The 27,890-nt window shown below is 36.7% G+C and overlaps 1 protein-coding gene across 3 annotated transcripts in view; it reads left to right on the plus strand.

Annotated features, from left to right (window-relative positions):
* Window positions 1–7,907, plus strand: part of phf14.L (PHD finger protein 14 L homeolog) — a 133,721-nt gene extending 125,814 nt beyond the window's left edge. The window contains exon 20 of one of the 3 annotated variants that reach the window (XM_041565912.1): window positions 7,169–7,907. In XM_041565912.1, coding sequence (XP_041421846.1) covers window positions 7,169–7,214 — 46 coding nt within the window. In that variant the 3' untranslated portion in view covers window positions 7,215–7,907. The remainder of the gene's footprint in view (window positions 1–7,168) is intronic. The other 2 variants (XM_018267332.2, XM_018267335.2) reach the window with 2 other exon arrangements.
* The last annotated feature ends 19,983 nt before the right edge of the window (window positions 7,908–27,890 follow it).

The raw sequence follows: 27,890 nt of genomic DNA on the forward strand, positions 1-27,890 counted from the left end.
AAGTATAGCATATTTTTGTAGTACAGTTGATAGGTTTGTTACTAATATAGTGGTTTTAAAATCTACATTTTCAGTTTGCATATTCAATTACGTGATTATGTGAAATAGTCATATTTTCAATGCTCAATAACCTAAACTGCCACCTCAACATTTAGACCACGAGCAATGTAGATTTAAATGGATGAAGGTCTTTGGACAGCAGATGTCCATGTAATTGGGTCTTGACATTGCTATTGTGATGTCTGGGAGCATGAAAGTGATACTGAAGTAAGGCTTCTGTTGAGTAGGCAATCTATGTGAGTCAGATGGAAGCTGCCAATTGTAATGCAAAGAATAATGTCCTTGAAGAGGACTCATTCGTGGCTAGAAACCTGTTATAGATTGCTCCATAGTCTTGAGGGATATATTTGGAGGCTAAAATATGACACTATTAAAGTAATCCTTTAGTGGATTCAATATGTTGCACAGTTATATTATTCAATTTTAATTGGGGTACATGCAAACCCCTGTCATTTAGTGTATGTAGACTGAGGCTACAGTTTGACCAGCAACTGCACAACTGTCAATGCACAGAACATTGTCAAGTTGATGGCAACCTACCTTTCCTTCTGTGATCAGCAGTGTTTAGATAAGAAGTGGAATCAGTAACAGTAATCAAGACAAAGTAAAAAAAAATAACCATCTCTAGGCTTTACATTTCAGAACTAACGCATACATTTTTGTTGATCTTTCTGATCTCTAAATTGTTTTGAATATCTCCTTAGTATTTTTTTTTTTAACTACTGGTGAGAGCTCTCTCAAAAAGACCTCTATTTTCTACTCCATGCACCTTCATTAAACCAATTTCTAATGCTCTATAAAAATAATTCAGATAATTTCCTAGCATGAACGAAGCCTCACAAGTTGCAAATATTTTTTAACAGGCATCTTATTTAAAGGAAGGAGCTACTTGCTTAGTCTTCCAGGCTGTTCAGCTAGATTCAAATAAATTAGTCTAGTGGTCCTGCCTCCACTAGAGGAAGGATACTTAATGGAGAACAAAAGCTCAATAAATTAGCTTTACATTTTGGGGGCTTTTAGCTGTGGAGATCTGGGTACCCAGCAGCTTTCTTTCCATTTTTTTTTTTTACTGCTTAACAACGCATGTCCTGTGCTACTGTCTAGGGCTGACAACTTACAATATATATATATATTTATATATATATATATATATATATATATATATATATATATATATATATATATATATATATATATATATATATATATATATATATATATATATATAACAAACAAGGGAAAGGTGTGCTCACCACTATTTTTTAAAACCATTAGGCGGGGGTGCAATGAGGCTGTGACCACATAATACATATAGTCAAATACAAGAGTCCTCTGCACTCAACCCATTATCAATATATTTAAGACAAGAGACATTTTGTGCATACTGCTACTGAAAAATGCCTTACCCTTTAAACAAAACAGGGATTGTTTGTCCATATATTGCAATATATTTAAGCTGGCCAACTACGTCAAAGTCATCCCATATCTGGCCAGTCCTATGCTCAATGTATTTGTCTCTCTCTCTCTCTCTCTCTCTCTATATATATATATATATATATATATATATATATATATATATATATATATATATAATTTCCAACTTTTGTGTTGCACAATCCATCCGTTAATTGGTTAGTTAATCTTATATCACTTTCTTCGATGGTGCCCAGACCCAAACTGCGGAAGAGTCACTCCGCCAATATGAAGTCCCACAGTGCCCGCACACAAACCAAAAAGTAAAGCCAGTGGTGCTCGATCCAAATGTGGTTCATGTATATGGAAAGACGATCAGCACTCACTGTAGTTTTGGTGAATTCGTGTTGATTTATTTGTCAAAAATCACATCTTATCCGACGTTTCGGTCCCGCATGGGGACCTTTCTCAAGGATGAGAAAGGTCCCCATGCGAGACCGAAACGTCGGATAAGATGTGATTTTTGACAAATAAATCAACACGAATTCACCAAAACTACAGTGAGTGCTGATCTTCTTTCCATATATATATATATATATATATACACAAAGTTTGTACAGTGAACGCACTCCTCCCGGTTCAGATTCTGTTGATGGTGGTGCGTTGGTCAAAATTCCATGTTACAATTCAGTAAATGGACCCGCACTCATTCTTAAAGGTGAAATAAATGTGCTTTTATTCACAGGTTCATTTCTAACGTTTCGGTCCTCTCTGGGACCTTTTTCAAGATCCTTGAAAAAGGTCCCAGAGAGGACCGAAACGTTGGAAATGAACCTGTGAATAAAAGCACATTTATTTCACCTTTAAGAATGAGTGCGGGTCCATTTACTGAATTATATATATATATATATATATATACTGTAAATCCAAATGTTGCGACACGCACTCCGATTATTATCAATGATTTTTATTTATACCTCATAGGAAAAGATGCTCTTTTCCTATGAGGTATAAATAAAAATCATTGATAATAATCGGAGTGCGTGTGGCAACATTTGGATTTACATTACTTCAACATTGACACGGCACCCGGCAATTGCTATAACCAGATGAGCGAGTGCGGACGCCAGGGACAGAGTATATATATATATACTGTATATATATAAATTATAAAACACAATGCAAATATGTTAAACGTATAGAGTAATGTCTAGCCATATTCCTTTTTTAGGCTGAAGTTCACCTGCTCTTCAGTTATTTTCAAGTTCATAATTATTTCATTGTCTATAAAGTATCCCATAGTTCAATACTCATTTCATATGTGTTCATTTCATGTACATGTGTTTGTTGAACTGTTTTTGTTTTAAATTATCACTGTAAGTAAAGCACATTACTGAGCAAATTATCCAAAACTTGTTATGCTTAAAGCATACCCTTTAAAAACCTGCAGTCATTAATGATTTTTTTTCTAATTGTTAATGAACTGCTGCTATAAATCATTCTCAAGTTACAGCAAGCAAAATGGAAAGTGTGTCACTAGTGCATCCTTGTGTGCAATGTGATTTATTGATCAGTCAGACCCATATTAAAGTCTGTGGGTTAACCACTGACATTAACATCATTTCTTGTACGTTGTAATGTTTCTGCCCAGATTTTGGACAGTCCTCCTTGTTCGTAGATGTTTGGCCAATTATTAGAATGAATTGTTTGAATCTGAAAATTAATCTGTCCTGATACTAAAATATTTTATATTAGATTATGGGTTTTTTTCTAACGTGTTTTGAGAGATCTAGCCTCATCTCACCTTTTTTATTCATCTATTTGAAAAACATTATAATACCTCCAGAGCATAACAAGCACCAAAAGATGTATAGCCCCTTCTCATGTCACAATTTAGCCTCTGTGTACAGTTAGACACTTTCAGAACACACCTATACAGCCAGTAAGCCAATACATACAGTATATCTATACATTTACCGTACGATGTAAGTGAATTAAACTTAGCTTGTAATGAATGTGGTCTAGAAAGATCCATCATTGATGAAACATCCTAGCAATATATCTACATTTAAACAGCTTACCTATCTTACTGGAAAACTATCCATTATATTTATTATAGCCATATGATTATCCATGAGATATTACATTACAAATAATTCACTCTGCCATATAAAATGTTATTCCTGAACCAACAAATGTTTTACTAATTGTAATATTGGTGTGTAGGCAGCCATCTTAGGTTATTGTGCTTGATCCCGTGCTTTCAGGAAGAGTCAGCACTTCATAATAGAACTGCTTTCATATAAGCTATTTATTTTCCTACTCTTCTTGTTGTTCTGTTGATAGGCTGTTGGAGAGGAGGGTGTAATATACCTCCAACTTGCAGTAAAGAGTGACTTATGTTTATCAAAGCACATGGGTGAGAGAACCTGGAAAACTAACTACATTTCTAGTCCTGTGTTAGATTTCAAAATTAAATATCAAAATATTTATTTGTTCCGTTAAAATCCCCAGAATCCCTTTACGCTTGCTATCCAAATGAACATACATGAAAACATTGCAGGTTCAGCATACAGTAGAGGCATTTTGGTATTTGATCTATAAGATACTGTTTCACTGTGATAATGTAGAAAAAGGGGCAGTAGAAAACTGTACCAGCCCGGGGTTATACCATTGAGCACCACAGAGCGATCGTCTTCCGTTTTCCTCTTTCTTCAAATTTCCCGGGGCAAACGCATGTGCAGTTGATTGAAATAGTTGACTAGAACGTTCGGCTTTTCGTTCTACTGTGCATGCGCAGCCGCGAGAAGAAAGAGGAAGACGGAAGAAGATCGCTCCGAGGTGCTCACTGGTATAACCCCAGGCCGGTGCAGTTTTCTGCTGATAGGAGCACCAGCTCTGGGTTTCAGGTAAGTCAATACACTTAGGGGTGCTTAACATTTTGCACCCCCAAGTGCACCAAGCCTTTCCTTCTCCTTTAAAGTGTTTCATTTTGCTAAGAATGTGTGCAGAATCTGTTCCCCCCCACATTCCCCCAATCATTCCTGAAAGAACCAGTCGTATGATGTAATGGGGATTTGCACAGTGTACTCAAACTGATATTGTAGCAAATTATCCGTCTCTTTTGTTTGATGGAGTCTCAGAATGTAAGAATGCTGCAGCCTGGCTAATGTTTACTGTTTTAGACCCGACTGATCTTCACATAACATATGGCTGTATCAGTAATTGGAAAATTGGCAGCACTGTCAAAAAAATATGTGAGATGGGACAAAAATCTGATGCTGCAGCACATCAAGTGTCTGTGCAGTTAAATTTACTGTTGTTGCAAATGATAAAGTAAAGGTATCTGGTTGCAAAAATAGGAACCTTGCCACACACTTATTGTGTGATTTATAATCCACAAAGCACTACCAGTAAGAAAATACATGTGCACAAATATAGATAAGATCTGCATAGCTGTGGAAAACAATGCCATGTTATTAGTGTTGTCAGTGATATAACATATAGAATGTGGAATTAATGTTTCATCTTGTGCTGGACAAATTTGGGAAAAATCAGAAATTTGATGCAAAGTATACATTTTGATTATACATGGCTTATAATGCGCACTGTTCTTTTATTTACCGTTGTATATATTGTATAAGTCTGCTCTGGCACCTTAGCAAATATAATGTGTCTGTGTAAATAGTCTGTATTTATTGAGCTTGTGCGTTCAAAATGCATCATGGGTCCTTGCCAAAATTAAACCTTAAAGGGTGTATTAACTTTTAGTATGATGTAGAGAGTGATGTTCTGAGACCATTTGCAATTGAAGACTACATGAAAAGTTGCTTAGAATTGGCAATTATATACCGTAACAAAAAGGTGAACCACAGTTGAAGTGGCAATAACAGATGATTTGAATCATGAGAGACAAACTTGATGATGTACAGTAGGGGCTATCGTATGGTATTGTGATTGTTTGGCCAAACATAAGTCCTAGTGACGTGGAAGTACAGATGTCCTACTTTAACTGTATACTGAAAGGGAGCAAGTTGTGTTGTAGCCAGAGACATGCCACACTATGGCTTTTTCTTTTGTGTGCATGTGTTGATTGTATTTTATTTGTGTATTTGTAGCCATGAGCTGGTTTTTCCTTCAGTATTCGTTTTTTCCCTGTTACTTATAGCAGAATATGAGCTTTTTCAAAAACACCTGATAGTACAGGTATGGGATCTGTTATCCGGAAACCCGTTATCCAGAAAGTTACGAATTACGGAAAGTCCATCTCCCATAGCCTCCATTATAATCAAATAATCCACATTTTTAAAAAGGGTTTCCTTTTTCTCTGTTATAAAAAAAACAGTAGCTTGTACTTGATCCAAACTAAGATATAATTAATCCTTATTGGAAGCAGAACCAGCCTATTGGGTTTATTTAATGTTTATATGATTTTCTAGTAGACGTAAGGTATGCAGATCAAAATTATGGAGAGACCCGTTATCTGGAAAGCCCCAGGTCCCGAGAATTCTGGATAATAGGTCCCATACCTGTAGTTTATAATAGTTGTTTCTCTTTTGACCGCCATTAGCAGAGATATTGGGGTTGGGTGGGTTTATGGATAGATCATGTTGGCCCTAAGGTATTCACTTTTGTTGAACTTATTGTCTCTATAACAATATTGGCATATGATATGATATGATAGAGCTGTAACCATAGTTGAAACAGCTTTTTTTTTTCTTTTCTTTTAGGGTGACATTATCTTGTAGTCACAAAATAAATGGTTGTCACATAATTAAGTCATATAAAAGTATTCATTTATAAGGGTTATATACAGGAAATTAGATAATACAATTAGAAACTACTCTAAGGGGCATATTTATCAAGGGTCGAATTTGAAAAAACTTTGAAACTCAAATTCAAAAAGACCAACCGAAATTAAGTCGTTTTTTTTTTTATCAATCGAATAGGTCCGCATTTGATCGAATTCGAAATAAAGTTTTGCCCAAAGTCCATCGATGACCGGTTCTTGGACGTCTCCCCTAGGCTTAAAAACCGCAATTCAGAAGGTTTTAGATGGCAAATGGTCAAAGTTGAGATTTTTAAAGAGACAGTACATGATAAATTTCGACATTTGAATTTTCGAAAAGAAAAATTGAAAATCTAATTTGGACTAGTGATGGGCGAATTTGCGAAACGGCGCCGGCGTCTCGTTTTTGACGGGCGACGGCGCCCGTTTTTTGACGCCGGCGCCCGTTTTTTTTGCCGTGAATTTTCGCGGGCGTTTCGCGAATTTATTCGCTCTCGGCAAATCGCACAAATTCGCCGCGAATTTGCGCCTGGCGTATAAATTCGCCCATCACTAATTTGGACTATTCCCTAGTTGAAGTACACAAAAATTAGCTCAAAATTCAATTTTTTTTAAATTAGAATTTTCACTTCGATCTTTGATAAATCTGCCCCTTAATCTTGGTCACATATCAGCAATTTAATTACATTTAATCTGAAAAAAAAAATATTCAGAACCTGCTAAAGTGCTTCATTTATGAGTTATTTTTCAACATTACAAAACGTTTATTTAAGTCAATAGATGAACAGATGCCATTTCAAATGTAAATATACTATGCTATGCTATAGAATCTCTTTCGTAAATACATCTTACGTTTATTCCCTTCACAACGCTTTCCTAATGATAATCTTGTTTTTGCCCCAATAGGAAGATGAAAGTGAACAGGCAGAGGCAAAGTCACCACAGCAGCTAGTCTCAGAAGTGGAATAATCGTGAAAGGCGTGTTGTTCGCGATTTGGAAGGGTGAAAATTCTTGGGAATCATTGAGAAATGGCTTTTGAAAATAACGCATCATTACCCACATGTTATATATACAAAGACATCAGCTGTTTTTCAAAATGCTGTAAATATTTTTTTTCTCTGTTTTTATCCAATTGTTTTCTTTGCTTTTATGTTAGCTGAAACATTTTGTTTAGAGTTAAAACTAGTTTATCACTTGAACCTTTATGGACCCTGTAGGCAACTGGAAGTTGAGCAATAGAACAGGCTACATTTAAAACTGTTGGAAACAACAAATCTGTGGTTTTGGCTTCATTGTTAACCCTGATTTTCAATGGAAATATCAAGTATGCTAGATGGTTCAGAATAAAACCCGTTGAAGTCATCTCGTATGTATATTTTGAAACAATACACGTTCACTGTGTGTGAAAACAGTGTCCAGAGCTCAGTAAATGTAATTCATGTTGATGAAAGGCGATTTATTCTTACGTTTTAAAATGTTATGTTTTTTCTGCTTACATTTTCTAGAAAACATGAAACCTTCTAGAAGGTTGTTGCTTTTTAATCTGTAGCTGTAGAAGAAAAAAAATCCCCACTTTAATGGCCAGATTTGGGTTGAATAGTAAATTCAAAATGTTGACGTGAAAATTCACAATTTTGAATTATAATCCCCCAATTCAAATGTTAATTCGAATGTGAGATTAAATCACACCTCGACCATGGAAACCGTTCCAATAAGAGTATTCGACATCTAAAACCTGCCAATGGCAGAGGTCCGTTGACCCATTTGAAGATGTTAATAGGCTTCCTAACATTTACGTTTTTTTAAAAACGATTTGAATTTCATTCATATTCAAATTTTTGAGTCATTCCCATTCAATCAAATTTTAGACGATCAAATTTTTTCATAAATAACCTCCCAGTCGAATTGTGAGTACTTTCAAGTAACAACAATTCACATAAATTCATCCTTTGATAAATAACCCCCTAAATCTCAAAATCTACTCACCTCTAGTATTTGGTATCTACAGTATATTAAAGAGAACTACAGGTATATTCACTGGGAGGGGGCACGATGTTAGGCACCCACAGTCCTTATAATCACTTCCCCAATATCATGGACCAGTGTTCCTAATTGCTAAAAACTGGGGTATTTTTGTAGAACCTCTTCTTGAAATTCTTCAGTTTTCTCTTTGGTTCGATCCGAATAGGCACATGTGCAATAGAGGAAGTAACTGAACTTTGATACAAAAAAAATTTTTTTTCATTCTATTACTCATGTGCCTCCCTTGCCAGAAATAAAAAAAAAAAAGTGGTTGAATATTGCAGTGAATGAGCAAGTGCAGTTTCAAGCACCGGCCGAGGGTAAGCGATTATAATCACTAGGGTGGTGCTTAAAATACGGCACCCCTTCCTATTTGTTATACCTTTTCTTCTCCTTTAAATAAGAAAAAAATATCAAAAGAGAAACAAGTAGAGGGGGGGAGGGACATTAAAAATCATCTCCGTAATGAAGTAACTGTAAAGTGCCGAATGCAAGCAGAAGAATATTTAGTTTTTAGAACACCTTTACATCAGTAATCAGTTTAAATATTAGACACTCTTTCAGGTAAAACATGAAGCCCTTTTATTTAGACTCCATTTTATGGAAAGTGAGAAGTTGTTTGTTACCTTGTAGCTATCCAATAGAAACTGTTCTTATAAACCTGGCATGCTTGTGGGACATTGGTGAAGAAATTCTGTACAGCCTGCATGTTGCTTATTTTGTAACAGATCTGAACATACTACATGTAAAACAATGCTGTATTTGATTTGCTCCTAACTCATGTACTGTACATATTGAACTTTACATGTAAACCATGCCAATAAAAACATGATTTCTTTGTGTTTATTTGTTGGTCTTTTGTCCTTTAGGCAGGACTAAAGTGGCCTGTAGTGATGGGCGAATTCGTTCCTTTTTGCTTTGCCATGAATTTCGCGAATTTCCCGCGAATTTCGCTAAACTGCCAAAAAATTTGAGAAACAGCGATTTTGACCATTTTGTCGCCGGAGTCAAAGTTGATGCCGGCGCCCAATAAAGGCAATGGGCGTCTGTTTATTGTTACTGGAGTCAAAACTGCCGCCGGAGTCGAAAAAACTCAAAGTTTTATAGACGCCGGCGAATTTTCGCAGCTAATTTGTAAATTTATTAGTGGACGGTGAAAGGCGCAAATTTGCCGCACATTTGTGCCCTGCGAATAAATTCACCCATCACTAGTGGTATGTAGTCTTGTTACAGGGCATTTTAGGTATGGCATACTATATATGTGAACCTTAGTAACTATTTGCACATTTAGCAGCAATAACCTCCACCCAACATTTTTTTTTTATATATAGCCATTGATGAGACTTGTCCCACTACAGTAGAATGCCCTTTTTTTGTTTCCTAGTAGGAACAGCTATCTTCAGTTTGGTTCGGGCTGGTCTCTATGCCATTCCTGAATAACCTAAGGTAAGTAAGCATGATACATTAAACAGTCCAAGGGAAAACTTCCTGATTCATCTTAGTGAATGTCTTTTCTTGTCCTTTATGTAGATTATTTTTGTCTGTAATTGTGAGATAAAGATCAACCTTTGTCAAGGGAATGAACTAAGAATGTGTCGTGCATTTGGGCTTTACCTTAAAAAAATTTAAATTTCTAAACAGACAAAGCGGGTGTGTCATTGTAACAGTAATGTGGAATGTTAGGAGTAAACACAATTTTGCTGCAAAGGGAAATGGGATGCGTATACCCAAATTAAAGGGATACTGTCATGGGAAAAATGTATTTTTCAAAAATCAGTTAATAGTGCTGCTCCAGCAGAATTCTGCACTGAAATCCGTTTCTCAAAAGAGTAAACAGATTTTTTTAAATTTAACTTTGAAATCTGATATGGGGCTAGACATATTGTCAGTTTCCCAGCTGCCCCCAGTCATGTAGTGATATCACCCCCTCCCTCCTCCCCCAGCAGCCTAACAACAGAACAATGGGAAGGTAAACAGATAGCAGCTCCCTGACACAAGATAACAGCTGCCTGGTAGATCTAATAACAACACTCAATAGTAAAATCCAGGTCCCACTGAGACACATTGAGTAGGAGAAACAACAGCCTGCCAGAAAGCAGTTCCATCCTAAAGTGCTGGCTCTTTCTGAAAGCACATGACCAGGCAAAGTGACCTGAGATGGCTGCCTACACACCAATATTACAACTAAAAAAAAATACACTTGCTGCTTTAGGAATGAAATTATATATCGTAGAGTGAATTATTTGCAGTGTAAACAGTATAATTTAAAAATAAAAACATCATAACATTTATGACAGAATCCCTTTAAGTTTAATGCACTAATTGCAAAAAAAAAAACAGCTGACATTAAGGGGAAAGAAACAATTTCATTTCAAATAATGAGCAGAGAAGCAAATGCTAAAGCACTATTGAATAAACATTTGCATCCCTTAGGTCCAGGGCCAGGATTCAACCTTTTTCAGCAGGATTTGGCCAAATCAAATTCTAATTTGCATATGCAAATTAGGGGTGGGGAGGGAAATTGCGTGACTTTTTGTCACAAAACATGGAAATAAAAAGTTTTCCCCTTCCCACCCCTAATTTGCATATGCCAAATCTTTCACAAAGGATTCGGGGGTTTGGCCGAATCCAAAGTAGTGGATTTGTTGCATCCCTACCTTAAAACACTTTCATTTTTTGGTGTTATTGTTCCTTTAAGGAAGATGATCCCAACTCTGTTGAAATAATGTTCTAAATAATATGAAACACCAGATGGTGTTGACTGGCAGGGAAATGTGTATATGAGGAGGGTATACAGGTTACATCTGTATGATTGATTATAGATTCCTGTTTTTCTCTCATCCAGAGATCATTCCTAATCAGGAACGTTTTATCATGTTTTTATGTTTATACAAATCCACCAAGCCTATTGGACATATAGACATGCTCAAAAACGGTAATCTTCTTTATTTAATTCATACATTTACTCCAAACACATACAAACTCATCATCTTGAAATAGAAATGATTATGGCCCTTAAAGGAGAAGGAAAGCTATGGAGGCATTTTATTGCCAATAGATTAGCTGCAATAGTGCAAGCTAGAATGCTATATTTATTCTGTAGAATGTTTTACCATACCTGAGTAAAAAGCTCTAGAAACTCTGTTTGTTTAGAATAGGAGCTGCAGTATTAATGTGGTGTGACATCACTTCCTGCCTGAGTCTCTCCCTGCTCTGGACTCAGATTACAGTAGAGAAGGGAGGGTGGGGGGAGAGGAGCAAACTGAGCATGCTCTTGCCCAGGGCAATGAGGTTTAAACTGAAGGCAGGAAGTCTGATACAGAAGCCCATGTGTACACAATAGAAGGAAAGAAATGCAGTATTTCTTTTGACAGGGGACTCAGAGCAACATTACTTGGGGGGTTTACTGGTATATTTAGATGGACCTTTCTGATAAGGCTTACTTAGTTTTAACCGTTCCTTCTCCTTTAACATACCTGTATAATATGATCTCAACTTAATAAGGGCAGTTCGGAATGCTGATCAATCATACCACACAACCATTATCCATTTTATACATTGGTACCGCTAAAATACGATATCCCATTAAGACCAGCTATCAGTCAGCTGCTTTTACAACATACTGTAGTAGCTGCAAAGCTCATATCATCAAGGCACAGAGCCAGCTAGCATTAAAGTCACACTCACCACATCACTAATAAACTTTCAGTACTGGAAAAAAGAAAGAATTCCTGCTTAATAGCTATTGAAATTATGAAGTTGAACAAGAGGATGGTAATTTGCTTTTATGTAAAATGTATGGACACAACAGTCACAACATGTGACTACAAAAAGTGACCATCATATTTGGGCCTGTTTTCATGGTATTATTAGTGTTGCTACGGGTGTGAAGGTCATCACCCAAACGTTCCCGTTTACTAATATTTGAATTTATATTTTTTTCACAAATCATTTTTTTTTCTCTAAAAATTTGTGGGGATATTTTATTTCTTTAAAACTAAAATTTGAGATTTATCAAGTTTTAAAGCCACAAAAAAACCAATACAAAACTTCAGCAAGTAGTAAAAGCAATAGAGGTACGATAGAAGCCAATGGGAACAGCGCTGATTATATTGGACCTTTTTTTTTTAGCCATTCATAATTTAAAGTGGAACTGTCACCCAGACATAAAAATCAGCTGTCAATCAAATATTGCCTGCCTTAGGCATAGAGGTGGGGCAAGCAATTACTTTCACGTTCCATTCAGCACTTCATAGTTGTTACTGCTCTCCCCACATTCCCCCGTTCTCTTAAACATTTAATTGTGTAACCAGTGCATGGGAATGAACATCAGATCCCCCATTCTTGTGCACAAACAAGATTTAGTGATGATACACAACTTGCCTTAATAACTGGTCGCAAAATGGCTCCTGCCTGCTTTCTATAATTATGAGTTCCCAGACCAAAGGAAACAAGATTCAAATAATTAATATAGTGCAATCAAAGTTCATTTTGCTTGACTAACATCATAAAACAGGATTTGGAATATTTTTTTTGGATGACGGGTCCCCTTTAAGGTTTTCTGATTTTTTGTGCCTTCATGAGAAGACAAATTAAGAGGATCTCCTCTAGCTATTTTGGAACTGGCTCAGTTTGTATGGGATTTACTGGTGCTACCTTGGTAGTGTTGACAACCATTATGTAAATACCCCACACGAATTGGCAGCAATAAGAGAGTCATATTTAACCAAAAAACGTTTTATCTGCGTTATTCTGGCACCATGATGATAATTGTCCACTTACATGTCAACCTTTCAAATTGGATCACATTATTATGAGGACTCTGGTTAAAAATGATTTAGGGCAGAAAGACAATGTTAAAGAAATGGTATAATTCTAAAGCTATTTCTCCTTACCGTACTTACATTTGGTTTGATATTGTCTGTCGTGGTCGCTAAAATCATCTATTCAAAAGAATTGGTGGTGGAATTTATAAACGTGTGTATTTTCTTTAATGCCTCCTGAAAACAGTATTTTATGACATTCCTCAGACCTCACATAAGCCATTACAGTCAATGGGAACAATTCAGGTGGTGAATGAGGCTTTAACACGGGACACTTTGACAGTGGAATTTTGCACCGAGCTGTGCAGTGACTAAATACGTAATCATGATGAATTTATGCAAACATGCTTGTCATTTGGGAATATTGTTATTAAAGGAAAACTATACCCCCCAAACAATGTAGGTCTCTATTAAAAGATACTGAGTAAAACAGCTCATGTGTACAACCCTGCTTCATGTAAATGAACCATTATCATAATAATGTACTTTTTTTAGTAGTATGTGCCATTAGGTAATCATAAATAGAAAATTGCCATTTTAAAAAATAAGGGCCGCCCCCTGGGATCGTAGGATTCACTGTGCACACATACAAACCACATGTAAGGTCACATGAGCCAATTAACAGACAGAGTTCTGTCTTTTGCGTCCTCACTTCTTCCTGTTACAGTTAGAGTTGTAGTATTTCTGGTCAGGTGATCTCTGAGGCAGCACAGATAGAGTCACGAAATGGTGGTTCGAGGCAAGAGATGTAAAAGTGCAATATTTATGTAAATATATATTCCAGTTTGGTAAGATTCTTTAATATGTTATTCAAATTGATATAAACTATCTGTTGCTTAAGTATTCATTTTTGGGGTATAGTTTTCCTTTAAGGGAATACAGGGTTATGGGAAATTGCTCATAGTACAAGTTGATCCAGGGACTGGTTCCATTGCCATTTTGGAGTCAAGAAGGAATTTTTCCCCCTCTGAGGCAAATTGGAGAGGCTTCAAATGGGTTTTTTTGCCTTCCTCTGGATCAACTGGCAGATAGGCAGGTTATATACAGACTTAAAGGAGAGCGGAGCTCACGGGCACCATCTTCACCGATTCGGGAATCTTCAGGTCCCTTCTGCAATTTCCGTGGCTGTTGGCGCATGCGCAGTTGTTCGGGACTAGAAAATTGCGCATGCGCCAATAAGAGGTTTACTTACTAAAGACTTCCGAAGCGTCGAAGATGGTGCCCATAAGCTCCTCTGGGCTGACTCTTCATTGAGGGGTAATTAAAAGACTTAGGGACATTTACAGATATTAACACCTGTGCAGGGGAAACATGGGACAATGGAGGGTAGGGGTTTTCATTAGTTTTTGGGTTTAGTTCTCCTTTAAGGTTGAACTTAATGGACGTTTGTTTTATTTCAACCTAAATTACTATGTTACTATTTGGGCATCTAAATATGGTCTATTATTTGTTTCAAAAACAGGTCCCTCTAAGAGTTACGAGTAGGGATGCACCGAATCCACTATTTTGGTTTCGGCCAAACGCAAAGATTCGGCCGAATACCGAACCTAATGCTAATTTGCATATGCAAATTAGGGGTGGGAAGGGGAAACCGTTTTTACTTCCTTGTTTTGTGACAAAAAAAATCATGCGATTTCCCTCTCTGCCCTTAATTTGCATATGCAAATTAGGATTCTGATTTGGTTCAGCCCGGCAGAAGAATTCGCCTGAATCCTGCTGAAAAAGGCAGAATAGTGGCCGAATCCTGAACCGAATCATGGATTAGTTACGAGCCCTCTTTACCCATGAGAGCCCTGTTTTGTTCATAATAACAGTGATATTGAAATTCCTAAACAACAACTGAAGTGAAGAAGAGTTCTACGGCGTAAACAGCAAGGAGATTCCAATCAGTTGTCGGAATTGTTTAATTAATGCTCGACAATGACCCAGGGCAGTGTTTTAGTTCCAATTAAAGATAACAGACCATGACAGGTGTTTGTGTCAGTTTAATTGACATACAGTGAGGAAGCTGGACATGCTTGTTTCAAAATATAGAACCTCCCCTCAAGCCAAGACTCAAGTGACCTCAATTTCTGTAATGGAAAGATCTTTAAAGAAGAACAATCCCAATGCTGTGCAAGACGTTATGGCAACTGCAGTCTTGGCATGTGAGGGAGCTGATTACTGCTATGTTTTATGTGTAGTACATGTAGTCAAATCCAGCAAAGCAGAAAATAGTAACTAATTTGCCGCCGGCGAATAAATTCGCGGAACTCCCGTGAAAAAAATATGTCAGAAAAGTCACTCGCGTCGCATGTCAACACTATTCAGATGCCTATTGAGTTTGAATAATAATTCGAATAAAAATTTCTTTCTTTATGCAGTACAAATATGGGATCCGTTTTCCAGATAGCTCCGAATTATGGAAAGGCTCTCTCCCATAGACTTCATTTCATACAAATAATCCACATTTTTTTTTTTTTAAATGATTTCCCTTTTCTCTGTAATAAGAAAACAGTACCTTTTACTTGATACTTCCTTATTGGAAGCAAAACCAGCCTAATTGGTCTGTTCAATGTTTACTTGATTTTCTAACAGATTTAGGGGCAGATTAATTAAGGTTCGAATTTAGAGTTATTTGAGTTCATAAAAAGTCCCATAAACTAAATTTTTGAGTTATCAATGACCAATTGATAATTTCTTTTAAAAAAAAAATCAAATTTTTTCAATTCCGGTGAATGGGATCAACCTGCAAACTCGAATCGAAATTTAAATCGAATTCGATTTTCAGGATGCCACCAAACAACTCCAAATTGATTCCAGGACGTCCCCCAAAGGCTAAAACAGCAATTCGGCAGGTTTAAAGTGGCGAATCGTTGAATTTAAATTCTTAAAGGGCCAGTACATGATACATTTCGAAATTCGAATACTCGAATCGAATTTTAACTATTCCCTAGTCAAATTACACTAAAATAAACTGGAAATTTAAAATTTTTAAATTTGAATTCGAATTTTCACTTTGACCCTTGATAAATCTGCCCCTTAAGGTATTAAGAGCCAAATTATTGAAAGATCCATTATCCGGAAAACACCAGGCCCTGAGCATTCTGGATAATAGGTCCTCTATCTCTATTTTATGTTTACTACCCATAACATTACTAGGAAATAGATCTATTTATACTACAAAGTAAGAAAATCTATAGAAGTAATAGGAATCAGAGATTTCATATTATACAGTAATAGATTATTAACTAAGGAGTTATATTAAGATAATTTTCTCTATATTATTCCTCCATATACCCTTTTAATTAACGCTACCTTAGCGAATGCATAATAAACCTAGAAATATGTAATTACTTGATTATAAAGCTTTCATATCTGCTAGAATGTATTCATGCGTGTAAGATGTTTCTTTGTTCTGTGCATTATCTCCATATGAAGACGTACGTTGGTTCCACTCTGTATTAAGAGAAATCCCAGGTTTATTCCCTCACATCAGACCTCTTTGTATTTGGAAAGAGCCTGCTTTTCTGTATATTGTTTTGTACAGTCTGTAGTAATTTTTTTTCTACTGCAATTTGGGAGGTGTCATTATTTGTTAGCGTGTGCATTAAGCCTCTGAAATCTGAAGTTACATTTAGCTTTAAAATGGTGTTGCTTTTGTTTAATGCTGTGAATTTATTTCCCTTTCACGGTTCTGCCAACATATAAAGTTGAAAAAAAAAAAAGAAGTCTATTGATGCAAAGGCTCATTGCTCCCATGCATCTAATGTGAGATTGAAAGAAAGCCAAATGATTTTTGTTTACCCTTCACTAAAGCTATATGCTCAAGTAGATAAGAGAAATCCCAATTAATTGTTGGTGCTTTTTTTTCCTATATTTGGCTGCTAGATTCTCAAGAGAGCTTTACCAGCTCGGTCGTTCATTCTACATCTGCCTGGAAAAAAACTAATTCTCACTGACATTAGGCTGAATAGGTTTCACTCTGTGAAAAGTGAAGGTTGATTAGAAACTGACTCAATTGCACATGACCTAAAGAAAACAATTTTTACATAGCAATGAATGTGAGATCCACCACCTATCAATGCTTTTGCAATCATAGCAGGTAATAAAGGTTTCCCATGGTGAGCACAATGAAGGCTCAATGGCTGTGCTATCTAGAGAACAAGTTAAATGCTGAAGGCAACAGTATGAAAATGCAAGTAACAATGGTGTCATTCCGGAGTGTTTTTAAACTATTAATTTCCTTGTTACAAATCCAACTTAGAGCAAACCCTTTAAACCCACTGAACCATAAAAGCCATTTCCTTAAGGGTTTTAAATTTTGGAATAGTCTTGGGAAATTTATAGCTTTGATGAGATATTCTTTGCCTGAAGTCAAACTGAGAAGCAGATCATTGGCTTCCCAGCATGACACCTATGTATTCTTGTGTGCACTTGATATCATTAGACTTATAATAACGCAACCATCAACACATTAACATCTGAAAGGTTTGATTTCTGATTTTTTTTTTTTTTGCTATTTTTATACCTACAGCACATTAAAATCTGGGGGTAAAAGCTACATTTCTGACTGCAAATACGTGCTCTTAACTCATCCTTAAAGGGATATTGTCATGGGTAAACATGTATTTTTTCAAAACGCATCTGTTAATAGTGCTGCTCTACAGATTTCTGCACTGAAATCCATTCTCAAAAGAGCAAACAGATTTTTTTATATTTAATTTTGAAATCTGACATGGGGCTAGACATATTGCCAGTTTCCCAGCTGCCCCCAGTCATGTGACTTGTGCTCTGATAAACTTCAGTCACTCTTTACTGCTGCACTGCGCATTAAAATCTGTGGGTAAAAGCTACATTTCTGTCTGCAAATACATGCTCTTAACTCATCCTTAAAGGAAAAGGAAAGGTTAAATCAGAAAGGTCTATATAAATATACCAGTAAACCCTCAAAGTAATGCTGCTCTGAGTCCTCTGTCAAAAGAAACACCACATTTCTTTCCTTCTATGGTGTATTCATGGGCTTCTCTATCAGACTTCCTGTTTTCATCTTAAACCTCCTTGCCCCGGGCGTGAGCATGCTCAGTTTGCTCCTCTCCCTCCTCCCTTCCCTGCTGTAATCTGAGCCCAGAACTATGACTGAGCAGGGAAACTCAGGCAGGAAGTGATGTCACACCAAGTGAATATGGCAGTTGCTATCCTAAACAAACAGAGAGCTTCTAGAGCTGTTTTTATGGTAAAGCATTCCGCAGAATAAATATAGTGTTATAGCTTGCACTATTGTGGCTAATCTATTGGCAATAGATTAGCAAACTGCTTTGGTAGCTTTCCTTCTCCTTTAAAGGGCTATTGTCATTGGAAAACATGTTCTTTTCAAAATACATCAGTTAATAGTGCTGCTCCAGCAGAATTCTGCACTGAAATCCGTTTCTCAAAAGAGCAAATAGGTTTTTTTAGATTTAATTTTAAAATCTGACATGGGGCTAGACATATTGTCAGTTTCCCAGCTGTCCACAGCTTCAGTCACTCTTTACTGCTGCACTGCAGTAGTACCCCCTCCATCCCCCCCCCAGCAGCCTAACAAAAGAACAATAGGAAGGTAACCAGATAACAGCTCCCTGGTAGATCTAAGAACAGCACTCAATAGTAAAATCCAGGTTCCACTGTGACACATTCAGTTACATTGTGTAGGAGAAACAACAACCTGCCAGAAAGCAGTTCCATCCTAAAGTGCTGGCTCTTTCTAAAAGCACATAGCCAATCAAAATGACATGAGATGTCTGCCTACACACCAATATTACAACTAAAAAAAATACACTTGCTGGTTCATGAATGAAACTTTATATTGTAGAGTGAATTATTTGCAGTGTAAACAGTTTAATTTAGAAATAAAAAAGACACCATAAAAATCGCTTTAATATGAATTTATTTTACCATTCACTAATGAATAAATATTGCAGGTTATACATTAAACGCACACTTTAAAAAAAAAAATAGTACACATACTGCAGAATCATGTCATCGCCCAAAGCCCATGTTTGTTTGATAATCATAAGTGTATATAATATACGAATGGCAAGAAAAAAGGCCACGGAGAACATTTTGTACAACAAAATTGCTCCACCTATTGGTTTTAATTACACTACTTATTTGCATGTTGTGAAAGTCAATGAAGCAAATTCTATAAGTGCTGGTATCAATGATGCTCAAAACACAAACACGTAAACAAGGTAATGAAGGTATATATTTTCTCGTGCCTGCTGCATTCAATTCTTAATTGCTTAATTCTACTTATTTCAAAGCCTTGCCTTATAAGTAAAGAAATGAACAAACCTTTTTTTTTTTTTTTTTTAAAAACAAACTATTTTATACTTTCATTTCTATTACATAGAATTTGACTTGGCTGACCTTGTGGATAAATATATATAAATATGTAAAGACAAGTGGTCCTCTTTCACCTGGTATTTAGTGTCCACCACTTTTGGCACAATTCATATTGCTTCAGAATTCTTTAAAAATACTCCAGAAAGTTCATTGTGATGTTACAATATGGTAAGACTTTTGTTAAAGAAAAGCCATGTAAATCCACACTACTTGCTGATCTTCAGACTGCAGATTGTCCCATTGCAGCTTTGGTCCATTATTACTGTAGGTACATTATTTAAATGAATGCCCATTTAGAATGTTCTTAAGTACAGACTTAAAGGAATTATTCAGCATAAAAATAAAAACTGGGTAAATAGACAGGCTTTGCAAACTATAAAATGTTTTCAATATAGTTAGTTAGGCAAAAATGTAATGTATAAAGGCTGGAGTGACTGGATGTCTAACATAATAACCAGAACACTACTTCCTGCTTTGCAGCTATCTTGGTTTCCACTGATTGGTTACCAGGCAGTAACCAATCAGTGACTTTGGGGGGGGGGAGACATGGATCATTACTGTTGCTTTTGAATCTGAGCTGAATGCTGAGGATCAATTGCAAACTCACTGAACAGTTATGACCCATGCGGCCCCCCTTATAGTCACTGACTAACTCAGAGTTAAAGAGCTGAAAAGCAGGAAGTAGTGTTCTGACTATTATGTTAGATATCCACTCACTCCAGTCTTAATAGATCACATTTTTGTCTAATTAACTATATTAGAAATATTTTCATTTTGCACATGCTATCAGTTTTTATTTTTACACTGAACTGTTCCTTTAAGGCAAAGGGATTTTATTCCTCTGAAGGATAGCTTGGTTAATGCTGTGCCCGTCACAGACTCCAGAATAAGCAGAACACTCTCACACCTGGATATTTTCTCCATTGTCTTTGGCTGTAGCTTTTACATACTGTCAAATGTGTGTGTGCTTAATATTTGCTGTAAACAAGAATTTCTTTCAGAATTTTGCAAAAATAGTTTATATTTACAGGAAGTGGAATTACTATATGGTCATGTAATACAAGGTGCTCCTTGTGCGGGGGGAGGTAGTGTGGGCGGGCGATAGGACTGCACGACCTAGAGGCGCTCACCCATTAAATCCGGCTCTGCCCTTCCCGGGCTGTCAGTTTGCTATTCTCCCATTGGCTCCTAGCCCTTTAAATAGCTACTTCCCTTTCCTCTCCTTGCCCAAGCTGGCTTTTGTGTATCCTGCCTAAGCGTTGTTCCTGTGTATGATTCCGGTTTTCAACTCATGCCTGCCTTTTGACTTTGATCCTGCTTAATCCCTCTTGTTTATGCTTTTACAGTTTTGACTCTTGCCTGGTTACCGACTTTGATTCCTTGCCTGTACTTTGCTAATCGTTGACGTGTTCTGGTTCCCTGCTGGTCCTGCTGCAGAAAGTTCCGGGGCCCCAAAAGGGTGTCGGTGAAGACCAGGATTGTCATAGGTGACCTATTTCACCGAAAGGTACATTCCAGCAGTCTCCCTGGGATTCCTTGTTAACGAGCATTACACCTACACAATTTGCAGATTCAATTGACTATTACTTTACCTAGAAGAATGAAATCCACATTGTTTGTTTTATCTGTTGCAGTCTTGCAGAATACAGTAGATAATTCTCCTATATGCTCAGTCATTCAAGAACACAGAGCCAATAAAGTTATCAATGCATGCCAGTGACTGTGAAGTTATCTGTCGTTATGCAATTTCATCTCTACTGTTCCCTGTCATCTTTGGGTGGATGAGCAAAAATTCAGCCAATGATTGGTTCATGCAAAAATGAGTTTTGACTACTGATTGGAAAACCATAGCACTAAGATGGCTGTCAATGCTGTTTCAATTATTCCTACGGTGACAATATCAGGAAGGTAATGATACATTTTTTTCATATAAATTTCTCATCTATGGAGAAGTGGTCTTCTACATATGTATATTGGCTAGCTTGTTCAACTGTTAAACAGCCTACACAACTGGATAAAAAGGAATGAGATAATGTGTTATTCTTATACTCACATAAAGCTTAAAGTTATTCTGAACGTTATTCAATGGGCCAATTTATCCATCAATTGCTAAGATAGTAAGGCTGAAAATGAACGACCATTGCTCATTTACAGGCACTAGGAACACGGTAACGAGGAAAAAACAATGTCAATGCAATGTTTATAATGATGTCTCTTCGTGCCCAGTTATAGGGAATGTTTACCTTTGCATTAACTATTAAAATGATGTAGAAAGTGAAATCATTTGCAATTGATTCCCTTTTGTATTCTTTGTGATTTTTAAGTTATTCAGCTTTTTATTCAGCAGCTCTCCAGTTTGCAACCATGTATTGATTTGAATAAGAGACTGGAATATAAATAGGAGAGGCCTATGAAAGATGAATAATAAAAAGTAGCAATAACATTACATGTGTAGCCTTACAGGGCATCAGTTTTTTAGATTGGGTCAGTCATTTGAAAGCTGGAAAGAAGACAAATAATTAAAAACTATACAAAATAAACAAAGACCAAATTAAAAATGACTTAGAATTGGCCATTCTTATTTCCCCTGAGGAATTGGCCTACGCCCTTAAGAATATGCCAAACGGAAAATCGCCAGGCCCTGATGGCTTCACTTATAAATATTATAAATTGTACTCACATATACTCAGTCCATATTTACTAAAACTTTATAATGAGTTTCTTACAGGCTCCCCTATCCCATTATCAATGGTGGTTCACATCTCACACTTATCCCTAAAGAGGGGAAGGATCCAAATCTTTGTTCTAGCTATAGACCTATAGCTCTTCTTAATTCGGACCTCAAATTGTTTTCCAAAATTTTAGCGAATAGACTTGCCCCCCTACTTCCTAGATTAATACATGTAGATCAGGTGGGTTTCATACAGGGGAGACAGGCGGGGGACAATACTAGAAGAGCTATAGATCTAGTTGAGATCCTGAACTGAAGATCCACTCCGGCGATCATTTTAAGCTTGGATGCAGAGAAGGCTTTTGACCACCTAAATTGGGCCTATTTATTTTCTCTGCTATCCCATCTTAATTTCTCTGGACCCTTTTTAACTGCTATTAAAAGTCTGTATAGCTGCCCCACTACGCAATTAAAACTGTCAGGACAATCATCTAAGTACATCACTATAACGAATGGTACCAGGCAGGGTTGCCCTTTGTCCCCTCTTCTGTACGCATTAAGCATTGAAACCCTAGCAGCGACTATAAGACATTCTCCGGATATTTCCGGAATAGACCTAAAGGATTCAACCTATAAGATCTCACTTTTTGCTGATGATGTCTTGCTGACACTGACTAATCCGCTGATTTCTCTCCCTAACTTACATAAAATTTTGGACACCTATAGTGAGCTTTCTTATTATAAAGTCAATGTCAGCAAGACTGAAGCTCTCCCTCTAAATATCTCACCAGACTTATTGACGCAGCTTCGTAATACCTTTCACTACAGATGGCAAAACATATCCATTTCCTATCTTGGCATACAAATCAATTCAAAATATACGGATCTGTTTAAATGTAATTATACCCCTCTCCTTCACTCAATTAAATCTATGTTAGAAACCTGGTTCAAATACTCCCTATCTTGGTTCGGTAGAATATCGGCTATCAAAATGTCAATCTTACCAAAACTTTTATATTTATTTGAGACCCTCCCTGTCCTAGTTTCACTGAAGACCTTCAAGGACCTCCAAATTTTATGTCATAGGTTTATTTGGGGTAATCGGAGACATAGAATCTCAAAAACTGTTCTTACTATGCCCTGTAGGCTAGGAGGTCTGGGAGTTCCTTGTTTCCGTAGGTATTATGAAGCTGCTCATCTTAGGCAGCTTTTAGCTTGGGCGTGGTGGAATTCAAATATTAGATGGAGCTGTATTGAGAACTGCATGACAAATGAGTATCATTTGAATTCTATCATATGGTCAGGGAAATGCCAAACAATTGGGAGATCTTCGCTACTCTCTTCGACTCAGCACACATTATCTATTTGGTATGCAACTAGACAAAAATATCGTCTTATGTCGCCCAGATCGCTTAACACGACTTTTCTTGGTAACCCGGAATTTCAGCCGGGGACCCAACCTGATTTCATAGATAAGTGGAAAGATACAGGCCTTACTACAATAGGTGACTTATTGGATCCCTTATCTAAAGAGATTTTGGATTATAACAATCTTCTCCAAAAAACATCACAGCGGTCTTTGAAACTTTTTGAGTTTTTTCAATTGCGGCATTTTGTCAAACCATATAGTGGCCGGGCGAACGTGTTTTGAATTAATTGCCATGAGAGGTCTTCCACAAAGAGGGCTCATTTCTAAAATATATCAATTGTTATCCAACCCGCAGGTAGAACCACCTCCTAGACATCCTTATATGGTCAAATGGGATATGCAACTTCCACAGCCCCTTTCGGACCAAGAATGAGCATCAATTTGGGATAATGCGAAACGTGTCGTCACGTGCTCGAGACAAAAAGAGCACATTTATAAAATTCTTATGTTTTGGTACCTTACTCCTGCCGCTCTTCACGCTTTCTTCCCAGAGCATTCTCCACTCTGTTGGCGGAATTGTGGTGAAATAGGCACTCTACCACATATATTTTGGACATGTCCTGTAATACAACCATTCTGGTCTGAGGTGTCGGGTATCCTAAGTAGAATACTGCAAGAGCCTACACTGGCTGATTTGAGCACTTTTTTGTTAGGTAAACCGTTTCCTAAGGTGCAGAAATCTACCCAGGTTTTAATTAACCATATTCTTACTGCTGCTCGATTGTCTATAGCATTTCATTGGAAATCTGCTATCCCCCCGTCCTTAACTGAGTTGAAAAAGAGAGTGGAGACTAATAGAATATTTGAACAGGGCATAGCAATATTGCACAACCGGGTTCGCCAATCCATAACAACATGGTCTCCCTGGGTGTTATTACATTCTGATGACTGAACTTTGTTGGACTGTGATAACGCTTTGTCTTTGTTGCCTTATGTCATTCTCCCACATGATTGCTTTACTTTTCTTACATTTATTATTGTTACACTTTTTTTTTTTCTTTCTGATGGCTGTATGACTCTATTGAATTTTGCCTTTGACACACACTTTGTGTATTGTGCTACACGCGTAATGGCGTATTTGTATTTTATACTGTCTAGTAACATTGTGATTGTTAATAAAAATCTAAGTTACAAAAAAAAAGAATTGGCCATTCTATAACATACAAAAAGTTAACGTAAATGTGAACCACCCCTTTAAATGTCTTTATTCCTGCTTTATTAGTTTCTTGAAGTATGTACTGAAACCTGCAATATTTACTTCTATAATAGCTAAAAAAAAAAAAGTCATGGCAATTGAGTCATAAAATAAAAACTCTAAATTATCTTCCATTTTATCATAGACCATAGAGTTCACTTTGTTTTTGATTTAAAATGGCTGCATGTTTGTAAGTATTTAATTTTTTTCATTTTTATTAAATAAATACAATAATTCAGTGAATATAAACATTATTCTTTTTGAGAACTGTCAGATTGCATCAGTGATAAATGAGATATTTTATAAAACATACATTTATAGGATAGAATGCCATTTCTATAGAATGCGTGAATTTGCATGACAAAGGAAAAGTTCAGAGAAACCAAATAATTTGATGAGTGAGGATATACCTTTTAAATAACAAAGGTGAGATACAACTGCCTAATGTCACCCTAAATTCATTTGCGAGTCCCCCAGAAGTATAATCATCCAAGCTTCTACTCTAATTTTTCAGAGCTGTAATCAACATTTTTGCCAGTGCTCTAACAATGGAGCTGTTGTCACTCATGGTAAATCTACACTACTGCATGTGACCATATGTCTTTAGTTTCTTTCACCCCAGCAGTAAACGTAGTTTCCAAGTGTTTTTTTAAATTATTGCTACAACTCTAATAGATTTAACAGCTAACTACAAAAATGAGAGCTGGGGTGTGGTACAAGAGAGCTGTGTTTCAGAAGCATGATTGGGAAAATATTATGGCTATTCTAACTAGCAATAGCCATGGTTACCAAGGTGGGTCACAAGATATTGGAATTCAAAAGAAGTTTACATCACGCCCATTTATCAAAGCCTGAATTTATCTCAGTATTTGCTGAAAAAAACTCTAATCAAATCCACATTGTTTTTTCAACTTATTTATTAATACTTTGCTAAAATTTTGTTTCTTGAAAAATACGGATTTTACAAATTTTTTAGATTTTCCACCCAAAAACTAATTTTTTTCAGATTTTTGCCCGAAAGCCCCTGAAATCTTCGGGTTATTGCACGAAACCCATCACAGATCAAAAAATCTTTGGGATTTCTCCCATTGACTTATATGCAACCTCAGCAGGTCTGAGATGCCGGATTTTTTGGATTCTGACTTTTTCCATCCTCAGGTATAATAAATTCTGAAAAATTCCGATTTAATACTAAAAAAACACAAATCTTTTGAATTATCTGCATTTGGAGTTTTGTAAATAACCCCCTAGTTATTTCACTTGATCATTGGGAAATGTTGAAGAATGAAATGCTCTTCTAAAAAAAACTTTGCTAGGGAACAAAAGCTTATAGTGTCCTGTGATATGAATGAAAAAATAATTCTGCTGTGGCACCAAGGAAGCTACTCAGTACATTAGGGCTCTGTTCCAGTGGATAAGGATGGATGAAGACCGCAGTGTAACTCTGAATGTGATGAATTGTAGGATTTGGCTATAGATTGTAAGACAAGCACCCCTGTTACATATACCCACCAATCAAAGCAGTTTAGAGGCCAAAAGAGATTTTGCACTCTCTAGATATGTATCTTAATTTTTTGGTAAAAAAAGGTTTTTGAGTAGCTATATTATTAACTTATATAGTACATTTGTCCCCAGGGCCGGAACTAGGGGTAGGCAGAGTAGGCACGTGCCTAGGGCGCAAATCTGAGGGGGCGTCAGGCACGTACCTGCTCTGTCGCCTACCCCGTGTCCGGTCCTGTGTCTCCCTGACTGGCGTTGGTAAGTTCTGTTTTAAATGCGCTTGCGCGCATGCGCGTAGTTCCCGGCCACGTTGCCTAGGGCGCCTGGCCGGGTTGGCCCGGCTCTGTTTGTCCCAACCCTACTGTATTTTTTTTTTTTAACATTTTATTAAAGTTTTACAACAAACCAAGCAGAATTTAGATGACTGGTCACTTGAATGCAGTGTCAAAAATAAATGACATTAGTAATAAAGTACGTATATGCTGTATGAGCAATGAAAAGGGAAATTATACAATATAAACAGCAATAAATCAGCAAATAAACTAACAATTAACAAAAAATCTAAATATAGATAAAAATAAAAATATAGATATAATTATACCCAGTGGATGGAAGAGGACCAAAACAAAAAGAAATGAGTCATTGTTTCCAGTAAAGAAAAGGTTTTACTAGATCAAAGTAAAAGATGAGGGATCAAAGAATCATATGCATAACTTCCCTCGGATGGAGACCGAAACGCTGGCCTGTTTTTTAAAATGTGCTAATAAATTTTGAGTTTTTAAAAAAGTTCTTTAAAGACTCCTGGTGTGCACTCACGTCTCCTGGATCTGCATCTAATTACATTTTGTGAGTAGCACCCGGGTCAGTTGCTGTTAATTATGGTGTACGGAAAAGCAATATCTTTTTATATATACAAGTATACACAGGGAAGACAAATCACATAATAAATATATACAGAATCATATCAGGACAAAGAGCTTTATGAAGGATAGCTCATGTCAGACACATTTGATTGCTTTTAATGATGAGGTAAGTAAGATGCTGGACAGTGGGGGAGTAGTAGATGTGATCTATTTGGATTTTGGCAAAGCATTTGTTACTGTTACTGTAATTTGCACATGGATAGGAAACTGGCTACAGGATCAGGTACAGCAGGTGGTTGTTTATGGTACATTCTCTACTTGGAGAAAGGCTCTTAGTGGGGTCCCTCAGGACTCTGTTCATTAATGACTTAGGGGAGGGTATTGTAAGTAATGTATCAGTGTTTGCAGTTGACACAAAACTATCCAGCCCAATTAATTCCATCCAGGTTGCGGCATCCTTGCAGCATGATATTGACAAACTGGCAATCTGGGCAAATGAGATTCAATGTTGATAAATGTAAAGTCATGCACCTGGGATGTAAAAATATCCAAGCAAATTATACCCTTAATGGGACTTCACTAGGCAAATCCATTATGGAAAAGGACATTGGAGTTCTTGTAGATGATAAACTTGGCTGTAGCAAGCAATGCCAGTCAGCAGCATCAAGGGCAAATAAGGTCTTGAGCTGTATTGAAAGGGGCATAGAGTCAAGGGAGGAAGGGGTCATTCTTCCACTGTATAGAGCACTTGTAAGGCCCCA

Source organism: Xenopus laevis, chromosome 6L, assembly GCF_017654675.1.
Source record: "Xenopus laevis strain J_2021 chromosome 6L, Xenopus_laevis_v10.1, whole genome shotgun sequence".
NCBI classification, from domain to species: Eukaryota; Metazoa; Chordata; class Amphibia; order Anura; family Pipidae; genus Xenopus; species Xenopus laevis.